The 12,299-nt window shown below is 37.2% G+C and overlaps 1 protein-coding gene across 4 annotated transcripts in view; it reads right to left on the bottom strand.

The window, feature by feature from the left end:
* Positions 1-11,519, bottom strand: part of mybpc3 (myosin binding protein C3) — a 31,623-nt gene extending 20,104 nt beyond the window's left edge. For 2 of the 4 annotated variants that reach the window (XM_044100699.1, XM_044100683.1), the window contains exons 1-7: positions 11,373-11,519; positions 6,650-6,919; positions 2,854-2,976; positions 2,182-2,259; positions 1,570-1,718; positions 1,141-1,258; positions 1,013-1,061 (exon numbers count right to left, since the gene is read on the bottom strand). In XM_044100699.1, the coding sequence (XP_043956634.1) occupies positions 1,013-1,061; positions 1,141-1,258; positions 1,570-1,718; positions 2,182-2,259; positions 2,854-2,976; positions 6,650-6,919; positions 11,373-11,397 (812 nt within the window). In that variant the 5' untranslated portion in view covers positions 11,398-11,519. Of the gene's footprint in view, positions 1-281; positions 321-1,012; positions 1,062-1,140; positions 1,259-1,569; positions 1,719-2,181; positions 2,260-2,853; positions 2,977-6,649; positions 6,920-11,372 lie in introns of all 4 variants that reach the window. The other 2 variants (XM_044100673.1, XM_044100691.1) reach the window with 2 other exon arrangements.
* Between the last annotated feature and the right edge of the window lie 780 nt (positions 11,520-12,299).

The following is a 12,299-nucleotide window of genomic DNA, read 5'->3' as shown; positions in this document are numbered from 1 at the left end:
ACCAAATCATGAAGTTAAAGGTTAACACCATGTTAATTTTGGTATTTAACTTCTGGGTTTAGCTCTCTGTTGATCTTCCTCCTGCGGTCAGTATCAAAACTCGGTCAACTGGCGGCTGTGAAATCCAAAACACTGGATTGTTTGGCTTGAACACAGAGAATAATCAGTCCATGAAAGAGAGCGAGAGCCTCTATTCCTGATGCAGATTTCTCTGTTTTTAAACAATCCAAGTCTTTAGAATTTGACAACGAGCCTCCATGGTTGCACCAAATCTCTACTACCTTGTTGCTGCTCCACTTCTCTTCTTAACAACTTCACTCCTGATAAGTTAGCATTTTTCACAGTTATTTACCACGCATACTATGATATTAATCCAATGCATTTTTAGACTCAGTACTTGGACTGCTTCATATAAAACTCTTAACTTGAATTCTGTCGAGAAAATATTTTTTTTTTACTGCTAGGCTTTGATTTCAAGTACAACTACAAAGTCATGCAGGAATCTATTCCTTCTAGCACCTATGTAAGGGCTTTTTGACACTGAAATAATTTCTGGTTAAACAACTATAGCATTGGTTATTTTCTTTAAGAAAAAAACCTTCTTTTTTTCTTTGAAATGAAGTTTTTAAAGAAAACTTCATTTTCTTTAAAATCAGTGTTACTCTTCAAGCCAAAACTCTTTGTTTTCTCTTACATTGAATAATACATTGATAAGACATAAACATTTTTCCATTTAGCCAGCAAAGCATTTATAGTTTTGTAAGACATTAATTTACTTTTGTGTTGTCTCTTTAGCATAACAGTAGTAGGAATTAACCTCTTACTAACATATTTTGTGTTTGACTTTAAGGTTTATGATTTTTCAAATTAGAATTAAAATATCAAATGATTTTTTTCAAACAACATTAGAGGACAATATTAGCTCAAATTCAGCAAAAGGTCAGCAGATCCTTAATTCAAGCTATATAATTTGATGTAAATAAAAACGTTTTATGTCCTTTGAGTCACTTACGTGCGTCTAAAAGCTGCTCTTATATCCAGACCTTCAGGAGCTCGGGCCTCTGAAACAAGAGCAGATCCCAAACTGATCTAACATCTTTAATCGTAATACATCGAAAGCAAAGCATACACAAAACTCACCATGCACAGCAAGGTCAAAATTGCAGCTGTCAAACTTGTCCTTGGATGAAACTTCACATCTGTAGCCTCCAGCAAAGTTAGGCTTAGCATCAATGATTTGCATCTCAAATGTGTACACCTGAAACGACAGATAATGATGATACAAGGTTCAAGAACACAAATAAACAACCAAATACTTTGCATTTTTGCTTTGTTAATACAGAGAGTCTCATATGCAGTTCAATATGGGATTAGCACATGTGTCTGAAGAAAGAGCTTGCCTAACTTTGGCAAAAAAAAGAAAAGTACAGAATTTACAAATATGTTGCCTCTAATAGTTTTATACTTGTTTTCTACAAATTCTTATGGCTAATAAATGTTAACAAATACAACCAATCAACAGTAAAATGATGAACAATCAACATGTTTCTTAGTATGCCTGCTGTTTACCTTGGTGTTGCGGTCGTACATTTCCTTCAGCTGCAGGTGTTTTCCACACTTGCTGGCCAAGTCCATCCACTTCCCTTTGAACCATTTCACGCTGGGTTTCTTCAGAAGTGATTCAGCATTTACTTTAGCCACAAATGTGATATTTTCACCTTCGTACAAGAAATACACATAGGTACAGCGATGACGAAATTCTGAAAGTTACCAGCATTGTTGCTTTTTTTTTGTTGTTGTAATTATTTCTACATATAGTAATGTATTCTGTTATTTCTTAATGCTGCTTCAAACAGCTGGGTGAAGATGTGGAGAAAAAAAAGGAGAGGAAATTAAAAATAATAAGAAATTGGAGTTCATTTTATGTTATATTGTTTTTAAACGAATTAGAAATACAACAATAGTCTGTCTCTTTTACAGTAATTTAACTTAGCATGTCTGATTCAGTAATTGGACTGAAACACTGGCAACACTGTAACGAGAGACCAGCATCTGTCTATTTCCTCTATTTCTGTTTTTCTTCATCAATCTTGAACTTTTTCTACTTGATGAAACTTAAAACATGAAGCATTGAATTAAGATTTCCTCCAAAACAATGTCTGGTACATCAAATCCACTCACCCACAGTGACTTCTCCACACTGAGGTTTCTCTGTAAAGAGTCCAGTCAAGTCCTGTCTGGTGTCTGGAGGGTGCACATCTAAAGAAAAATCCAATCCAATCCAAGGTCAGGTTCATTAAAAACAAAGTGAAGGGAAGTTAAAAATGAACAAACTGCATGAAATGTAATGTCGTCTAATTCAGTCTATATTTTAAGAATCTGTTACAGATGTTAAAGTTGCTGAAAATAAACAAATTATAACAACAATAATAAACAAATTACATAGATATGTTTTCTATATGTTATATATATATATATGTATATATATATAACAGACATCAGCATTTTAAAATAAAAGATAAAAGTGATATGTAAACAATATTCAGAGATATCTGTCTTTTCAGTCAGGACTGGGATAATTATAGGTGGCACTGAAGTTCTTTTATTGCTATAGAAAACCTATATATATATATATATATATATATATATATATATATATATATATATATATATATATATATATATATATATATATATATATATATATATATATATATATATATATATATATATGTATGCTGCAGACAATTAAACATGCTATTTTTGCACTCAAATCTGAAGCAAATCTCTTTACATTGAACTGTTTCAATGTAAAATGCAATGGAAGCCTGATGATGGTACATAGTAACTTACCCTCAGCTGGGTGAGCATCTGGTGTTGGAGCAGAGGTTTCTCCCTGCGTGGAAGCTGCAGGAGGTGGAACCAAAGCCTGATCAGCTTTCCCAGGTTCACCAGCAGGGGCCTCAGCTGGAACCTCTGTGTTGATTTTATTTTTGGTGGCATCAAAAGCACACACAAGAGAAAAAAAGCAGTGAAAGTAAACATTCTGCCTGGGAAGTTAATATTTATTGGGCTGAACATTTAAATTCTAAATATTTCTTTTGTCTTATCATATCTAAGTGGCAGGCTAACTTTTCCACATGTTATCAGTGGCCTTTCATGGCAGTGCTCAGGGCCTGTTGAGTGGTGGTTACTCATGAGGAAATAATGTGCTGGTGTCAGGGTCCAGGTCACCGTGATGGAAAAGTGAGCGTGGCGGCAGTGCGGACAGTGGACGGCTGCTGCCATTTAGCTGGTTTTCTTCAAAACATTTGCGTTTACATTATAAAATAGAAACATCCTAAGTATGTCACAGTGACAGTCCACTGGTGCAGTTAGTCAGTGACACTACACAGGAAATTCAGTGTTAATTCACCACTTGTTTAGTCTAATTCAACGACATGAGTGTTGGTTTCCCTAAAGAGTTAGTGTTATTCCAGAGAGTTAAATTTAAGCAACTCTTGTCTGGTGTTGACTTTGAAATCAACACCAGACAGAGTTGCTCCCGCAATTGTAACGTATCTGTGACGTCACGTGTTTGCCCGTGGAGCGGGGACAGCAGTATGGCGTCTAGTCTGGAGCTTATCTTGACAAGGTAAGTTGTTGTAATGTTAAGATTATCATGTTTTTGATTTTTTTTTAATAGATGCATTAATTTTCCGTTTGCGGGTCATATACCGGTACATAGTTCGCTTAAAGTAAGATTATTTGCTTGGATCTCACTGTATATACGACTGTTAGAGGTGCTCAAGTCCAGTCCTCCAGAACTACCATCCTGCAACTCTGATGCTTCCCCGCTCCAACACACCTGAATCAAATGAATGGCTCGTTAGCAGGTCTGTTCAGAGCAGATCCTGGTCTGTTGGAGTAAAGATGCATCTGAAAGTTGCCGGACGGTAGCTATCGAGGAGTGGACTTCAGCACCTTTGGTTTAATATTGGTTTATTTTTGTTAGCAGCTAACCAAGCAGGTGTAGCACGAGGTGTCGGGTGGTTAACCTAACATTAAAACTGTATGAAAGTCCATTTGAGTTAACATTATTTAGCTGCGGAGTCGTTTTTGTTGTTGTTGTTGTTTTTTTGCTTTAGACGGCATAATGGGGAGAGTGGCTGTGCTGGACCGGTGGGTTGATCTATGCGATCAAAGCTAAGCCAAAATGTTTCTGTCTATACATACACTAAATAATGACATATAGGCTGCCTTTTTTCTCCATTAGTACGTCATGTTGGTGACTGAAGGTTGTTATGATGACTTGCACACATTTCTTAAGAAAGATCTTTTAATGTTGTCCAGAATGTTTCTGTAAGCTGACTAATTTCTATAATACCTAATGATTATGTGATACTTAATGTCTGAGTTGCATTCATGGTATTGGTAATTATTTCTGAATTTTTTTATGCTTTATCTTGCAGGTGGTGAAAAATGCTCTCCAGGCTGGACAGTATTTTGAATGAATATGCTGATGACACACACGCACACACACACACACACGCAGGTGGATCTGGTTAGTTTTGCTCACACTTCTCCTTTAAATATGTATTTATTATCCTAATGTTTCTGCTATTTTTTCTGTTTTTCCTCCAGGCTGGGAAAAACAGGCATTCTTCTGTTGGTTCAATTGCTTCTTACTATGTCCGAAGGCCACAAGAAGAATCCAAAATGGCTCAAGTCAAACTGTGGACCATGTTGTCCTTTATGTGCAGGTATCTGGTTATTGTAATGATCCTACTTCTTGTATAGAAGCACTTTCTCATTGGCTTAGTTTGCTATTTGCTATATATAGTTAATATTTTTTATTATTCGTCTTCTTAGCATTTTGTCAAAGATGGGAGCCAGTGATGAAGCCTTCCTCGTTGGCGTGGAACCAGGACAGCCCTTCCTCCTGCATGTTGGTGAAAACAAGAGCAGCACCAAAGACGCTTCACCATCAGTGATCACAGGACCATCCATGGCTGCTTTCAATGAACTTTCAAAGCACGCATCACCTTCAGTGTAAAGTACCATGAATTCCTCTACAACTTCTTCACCTACAGTTTTCAACATTGATGGGATTATGATCATTTAAATGCGTACTGTATCAATAAAAGGATTCGTTTTATGTTCTTCCAATTTTTTATAGTCCCTATAGCAAGCAGTTTTCTGAAATGTGTTGGAAAGGAAACATGGCAGGTTGCCATACTGTATGACCTTGCTGTATTTTGCTGTCAGTGCTGTTTGATAATGTTCAAACTGCAGCTTGTTGGTGGTTTTGTAGATTCAAGTGACCTCTAATGTCTTTTAAAGTGAATTTGGGGACTACTGACTGGTAGTAGTATTTTTTGTTAAAGGTTTTATTGACTCTAGTGGCCTCTATTTGATAGTGAATTGACAGTAAAATGGGTGATGAGAGAAAGGAGGAAAACATGCCTCAAAGGCCGGGAAACGAACCTGCGACGCCATGTTGAGGACTAAGGCCTCCATATGTGGGTTGTGTTTAACTCCTGCGCCACCACAGCACACCCTCACAGTAGTATTTAAAATTCAGATTTCTATGTTGATCTATATTTAACACTTCTGGGTTAGATGAGCACATTCATAGTGTTAACTTTTGACATTACACACTAGTGTTAGGTAAATCAACACTGATGTGTGTTAAGTTTCATCTGCTGAGAGTGTTGCTTCAACTCTATCACAAATAACACTTTCAAAAGTGTTACTTTAACACAATCTAGAGTGGACCAATATAGACACTTTTAAAGTGTTGAATCCAACTCCCTTGGACTCGAAACAACACTTCCAAATTTGCTGTGTAAGCAAAACCTGGGAAAATGCAGTGATGATATCCCGGAAGAAATGAAACACAATTGGTACTCGTTAAAGGACTGTTTGATACGTTTAAGGAATTTCTAAAGAAATGGGAAAATAAACACGTTAGGAGCATTTTTTCAAACCACAGATATTTTAATGAACAACAGAGTAACGTGAAGAAAACACTCATTATTAGTTTATTACTTTCATCTGGAGGAAAAAGCTATTATTACTTGCACTTTTGGTTTCTTCACTCTGAAATTTGTGTTTTTATGTACAATGAACAAGGATAATCAACTTCTTAAAAACATGTGGACTGTTAAAGAAGTACCGTTTTTAACTTTAGACCTTAATTGTTTCTCAAAATGGCAAATTAATTATTTCATTATAGCGTAAAGAATGAAATTTTGAACGTCTTAGTTTTTCCGACATGAGTGCTGCTCCATTTTTTTTTTACCTAGTTATGAGCCCAGACTTTAAACTACCAATTTTTAGAAAATGTGTAGCTTTCACTCTGATCAAAGCTTGGCTTTTAATTTATTGGTTGAAAAGCATTAGTGGAGGAAAACGTTAATTTCTCAACATGTTCTACTAACTCTTCAAAAGCCAACAACAAAAAAAAAAACACATCAGGCTGTTTCAGAGATTTGATCAGACGATGCAGAATCATGGTAACATCAAGCGCATGCAGTGCATCAAGTGTTTACTGCCTCAGTGGTTTTCTAAATTGAGTGCTGTGCTTTGTGCTCAGTGACGACTACACGAGCTGTGGATGAGTGATCAGAGGCCTCAAATGCACAGCTGCTGCATCAAAGTCTCCCACCTGGCTTTGATGCGACCCGCAGCTCAAACTTGACCTTTGAACCACCAGCAATCACAGCATAGACATTGGCATCTTCCACGGTGATGTCTTTTATGGTGAGGGAGTGCTTGTTTCCAGCAGCTGTGATTGCATATTTATTGCTGCTGGCAATGTCCTTTGAGTTGCACTGCCATTTTACTTTAGCTTCAGACTTCTCTGTCTCTGCTTCAAAAACCACACAGGAGCCTTCCTCTGCTTCCTGAGTCTTTGGTTTCTTGGCAAATGCTGAAACTAAAAACATTGGAGTCAAAGTACACTCTCTGAAGCGTAAAAAAGTGTGTGTGATCTTTTTGATCAGGGAACTCAGTTCTTGGTTCTTTTGCAGAGTGGTGATTAATCAATCATAGTGTCAATGCCGAAGGGATATGGAGCTTCCTCTTATGTTTTCTCTTCGCAGGGGGAAAGCTGAGATTAAAAGCTTCAGAGCAATCATAGGAGCTAATAAACAAAAGGCCTCACTAAAAACAACAGAATAAAAATTGTGCATGTCTAGTGTTCAAAACAATAGATCAATGTTACGTCCTATTAAAGTCACCCAAATCTGCCTGCACACTTTAGGGTTTATTTTGGGTTGCTAGTGAAAGGTTGCACTTACTTATAAACATGTACATGCTTTGCAAAGTAAGATTCCCTCTCCCTGGGCTATAAGAACAAAATTCTCTCTCTCCTTGCTGCCTTGCTCATGTTGTAACAATGCCCACTCCTAATTTAGTTTTGTTCTTATGGTCCTGGTTTAAACATTCCTGCAGCTTGTTCTCAAAATATCACATGAACAGAACTTTTTTTTATTCTTGTGTGGTGTCCAACAAAGGGGCGTTGATGCAAAAATAAAAATTGGTCTTTCTTGCTTTAGTGCTGAAGAATGAAATGAAACGTCCATCTTATTTTTCTTGCCATTTCTGCACCGTCCGCACTTGCATCTGTCGTCTTTTGTCTTAAATTTCTCTCTAGATTTGTTGCAGCATTTCTCTTTGTCAGATTTTTTACATTGTGGTTATCTTTGCCTGTGTAGTGTTAGTTTCATGTCCAGTTTAGTGACCAGTTTCCATATTAGTTCCTCATTACTTATTCCTATTTAAAATAACTAATTCATTCTGCTTGCACATACACCCACACATGTATAAACCTTGATTTCCTTTCCACGTTTCAGAAATCCAACTATTGCATACACACACTCACACCCTGGGAGAATTTAGAGAGACCAATTAACCTGACAGTCATGTTTTTGGACTTTGGGAGGAAGCCGAAGAACCCGGAGAGAACCCACCATGCACAGGGAGAACATGCAAACTCCACGCAGAAAGACCCCGGACTGGGAATCGAACCCAGGACCTTCTTTCTGCAAGGCAACAGTTCTACCAACTGCGCCACTGTGCAGCCCTGATTGTGAGTCATAAATCAAAATAGGAAGCTCTGAAATATCAGAAACACAATATGTAAAAAAAAAAAAAAAGATGTTAGAAAACCAATGGCAAGGCTAAATGTCTTTAGCGACCTACAGAAAGAATGATACCATGATATTTCTTTGTAAAGGTCTTCTCTCTGTGCCTGCGTAATACGCCATCTGGTAAAGTTCCTGCTTTGTCCCTGTTTGGAAAAGTTGTTTCTGGCAAACAGTTGTCGTCTTTAAAAGGGGTCTAAAAATAGTGCGACTGAAAGCTCTGACGGTGGAGGTGTTTAACTCACAGCATGGTGTGCCTGGAATCCTGAGCTCTTCGTATGTGTTACATAGATACAGATGCTATTTACAGATTAAAATGTGGGACAATTCAGCGTAGGAGTACAATGTGGAACTAATAATAAATACAAAAAGAATAAAATCAGACAAACAAATTAAGAAATAAAATACAACCTTATAAGACAGTCATTTTCCAGCAAGGCATGTTAAAACAGTAATTATTTCTGATGGATTCCAGTCATCACAACATATTAGAAGGGAATTATCATCTAAAAAGTAGGAACCTAAACTCCAATGGATGAATGGATGGTTGGGTGGATCTTTCTGTTATGGAGTAGTGCAAACCACTACACACCATAGTGCAGTCTTTTATTTTTGAAAGTATCTCCAACCTGACTAGTGTCATAAATTTGACAAGTGTGTTCCACAGATCCACATGCTTGCTTAAAGGCATCTTATAAACTGCAATAATGGCTGTGGATTGTATAACACACCACATTTCCTCTCCATATTTGAGGTTACTTGCGTCATATGTTCTCCCTGTGTCGCTGTTTTGTTACTCGCATGTCACGTAGCAAGCCACACTTCTTAAGAAGCCTCTAACGCAATCCATTATTCAAGGATGTCGAGTTTGGTTTCCACAGGGGTTGTCAAAATACTTTCCACTGCATGTTATCTTTCCGGGAATTTCTTTGTAGAGTTGGAATTGTAATGCACTCTGACCAGGCATTCTTAAAGCCATTTCTGTTTATTAACTTGCTATGAGATCTCATCATATGCACATTTATTCCCTATTTTCCGTATTTGCAGATGGGGGATTTTAGTTTTATTTTCCAAATTGTACTCTGGAAAAATAATTTCAGATCAACATAAAATAATAGTGTTTTAAAGAATCTGCATTAATTTTAAATTCATACAGTTTTTGTTTTTGTAAATATAAATGCCTTAGTAATCTTCAGCTGTGTTTTGAATTATCCCTGTTCGGAGTTAAATAAATGGTACATGGCATTTACTTGTTTAACTCTTTACCAATCCAGAGGACTAGAAAGTACTTTTCTCTATGTTTAGTCAGTCTTCCTCCCATTCACATGCTGGGAGTAGCCACAGCTGCCCTGGGGCAATCTGAAAGAAACGAAGCCGTCACAATGATTGAGACACAGAAAGTGGGGGCTTACAGGGGCGCCGTCCAGAAGGGAAAAGGTATGACAATTCCAAGGGCCCCTGACCGACAGGGGGCCCTCCACTATTTCTTTTCTTTTATTTTTTTAATAGAAATAAAAAAAATAATGCAGCTTTAATTTCAGTTTGGAGAGAGCAGGTCAGGAGGGACGTGGGATAGAGCTGCTGCTGACCGACTCATCTGTTGTTAAGTCTGGTAAGAGCTACAAGCTTTAACAAATATGGAGAAAACATATTTTTTATTAAAGTTATATACGGCAGCTTGAATAAAATGCAACTACTTAGCATTTTTTGAGAAGTCTGGATTGTTTTATGTGTTTTTTGCACGTTGCCCTTGACTGTCTCTCATGGGGAGAGACATTTCAGTAAACTAAAACTAATAGAAAAAATTTAAGCAACTTACTTGCAAAGTGTATGCAGGCTGTTTCATATAAAATTCACAAGCAGTAAATATTGTAAAGTCAGTATTGAACCAAAGAAAGCAAGGCAGTCGCAAGCCTTTAAAATTGTGATGCTTTTGATGGGTCAGATAGACTCACAAAATTGTAAGAGCAGCTGCGCAGGGGGGCCCAATTTAATTTTTTGTCACGGGGCCCAAGATTCCTGGAGGTGCCCCTGGGGTTTCGAACTGGCATCTTTGCCCAGACAATGTTTATAATCACACTTTCTTACAGGACTTATAATGGGTACAACATGGGAACAATACTAACAGTTGACTGGGCAAGGAAGCTAAAGCTATTTTATTATTATTATTATTATTATTATTGTTATTATTATTATTATTATTATTGTTGTTGTTTTTTTTTTGAGAGCTTGTACCATCCTGTGAAAGCATAAAGCCCATGATGTTGTGCCTTGTTATTCACATCACAAACAGACACTTCAATTTAATGTGGTCATGGAAAAAATATCAATGTTTTCTAAATTTGTAAATGTGGGTGTATTTCTTTAGCATAATAGAAGCTGAATGAATATTGTTTAAAACAAAAAGCAGGTGGATTCCTTATTTAGCTTTGCTTGTTAAATGATTTCTGCATCACACAGACCGCAGGGTGTTAATAACAGCCATTAATCTAACTACAGGCTCAAGATGATCCAAACAGTTTCTGTGCTGCTCAAATCCTTCACACTGCAGGTCTCGCCACACACAAGTGAGCCATTTGGACACCACTGTGCCATCCGATAGCACAAACAAGCAGCTCATCCTCACCCTCAAAGGGGAAACTGTGGCTATCATTTGTCAGGCTGGAATCCTGTTGGGGATTTTGGATCCCTGGATCATTTTGTGTACGCGGCCATGTCAGAAATAATGACAAGTGTGGAATTCATCTCATACAAAGCCTCCACCTTGGAGCGCGTTGACAAGAGTTCCTGAAGTGACCGAGCTGTTTCCTGCTGAAAGCACTTTGAACATGGCGCACACTATTGCACCTAGTGTGCTTCTTTTGCCTCCCACCTGAGCATTGTTAAATCTTAAAACCAGCAGTATGAATTATGAAACAAAGAAACAAATGTAATTAGCAAAAGTACAATTATTATGTAGAAGTTACAGTTGTTGTTAACTCTGTATATTGTCAGTGACTTTAAATTTGAACTCATGTCAAGCTTTTATTTTTTACTTATGATGCAGTTTAATATTTGTCTCATTCATTATCCAATTCATACAAATACTTTCTAAATATTTAGTGCATTGAAATAATGTTCATTTTTTTGCTTAATTTCCTAAAAAAGCCACACATTTGGTGTGACTGTAACAATAGCAGACGTAATGTGAGGTAAGACATTAAGTTATTTTAAGTAAGTTGAGTGTCTCATTAAGAAACATACCTGGTTTTTTGGCCGGTTCTGGCATCCTGAACAATATCCTCTCTCTACTGCAGTGCTACTCAGTTTGCTCCCTTTAATAGCGGTCTTGCGTCCAAACCCAGCCCACTCCTTCAGCCATTTTCCACCTCAGACCTAACAGAGTATGAAGAAGGGGGAAAAAAAAAATAAAAACACCCACCGTTTCTCCATCAGAGCAGTAACCTGGCTCCCACCACCCAACCCTGGTCATGTCTGACCTTGAGCTATATTTCGACTCTCCTTTCCGCACCACCTCAGCTGAATGACAGGCCTTGAGAGTGTGAGGAAGGGATGTAGCACAGAGGATATAATTAGAACAAAGAATTTAAGAGAAGGTTTTGTGCTGCACCCTATCACCATCTACCTCTGACAAGGAGACTTGGAAGGTGGTCTTTAGTTTCTTTTTGACTGTGCATTATGTCTGGACCCACCACTAAATTTCCGTGGAAGCTCAGGTGTAAAACTTTAGCTACAAATTGAACAAGTATTTGATGGTGAACCGCTTTTCTGCTACAGAGGTGGGCAAAGATCTTCTGACAAGACAAGAGTTGTAATCAGTACACAAAATTCATGTGCCTCAGTTCAGTCATGGATAAGAAAGATCAGTATGTTTCAATAATGAAAAACAAACAGAAAAAATAGAAATATTGTCTTAACAATGTACAGTATATTCAAATGTTTCAAAAAGGGCTTGAATAAAATTCAATGGAAATTTGGATCATAGAGGAAATAAGCGAAGTATATATATAGTAGGATTATTCAAAGTAACAATAAATCATTTAAAATGGACAATGTTGTAGATTATGAATTTATTAATTAATACAAAATTTTTCACAAAAAAAAAGTTTACTTTTTTTGCAATTTTATCTTAAATCCATTGTACTTGAACGCAGCACAAAAGCGCACCTG

Source organism: Gambusia affinis, linkage group LG02 (assembly GCF_019740435.1).
Source record: "Gambusia affinis linkage group LG02, SWU_Gaff_1.0, whole genome shotgun sequence".
NCBI classification, from domain to species: Eukaryota; Metazoa; Chordata; class Actinopteri; order Cyprinodontiformes; family Poeciliidae; genus Gambusia; species Gambusia affinis.
The sequence above is the reverse complement of the archived record's forward strand: the minus strand, read 5'-3'. Positions and strand labels throughout refer to the sequence as shown.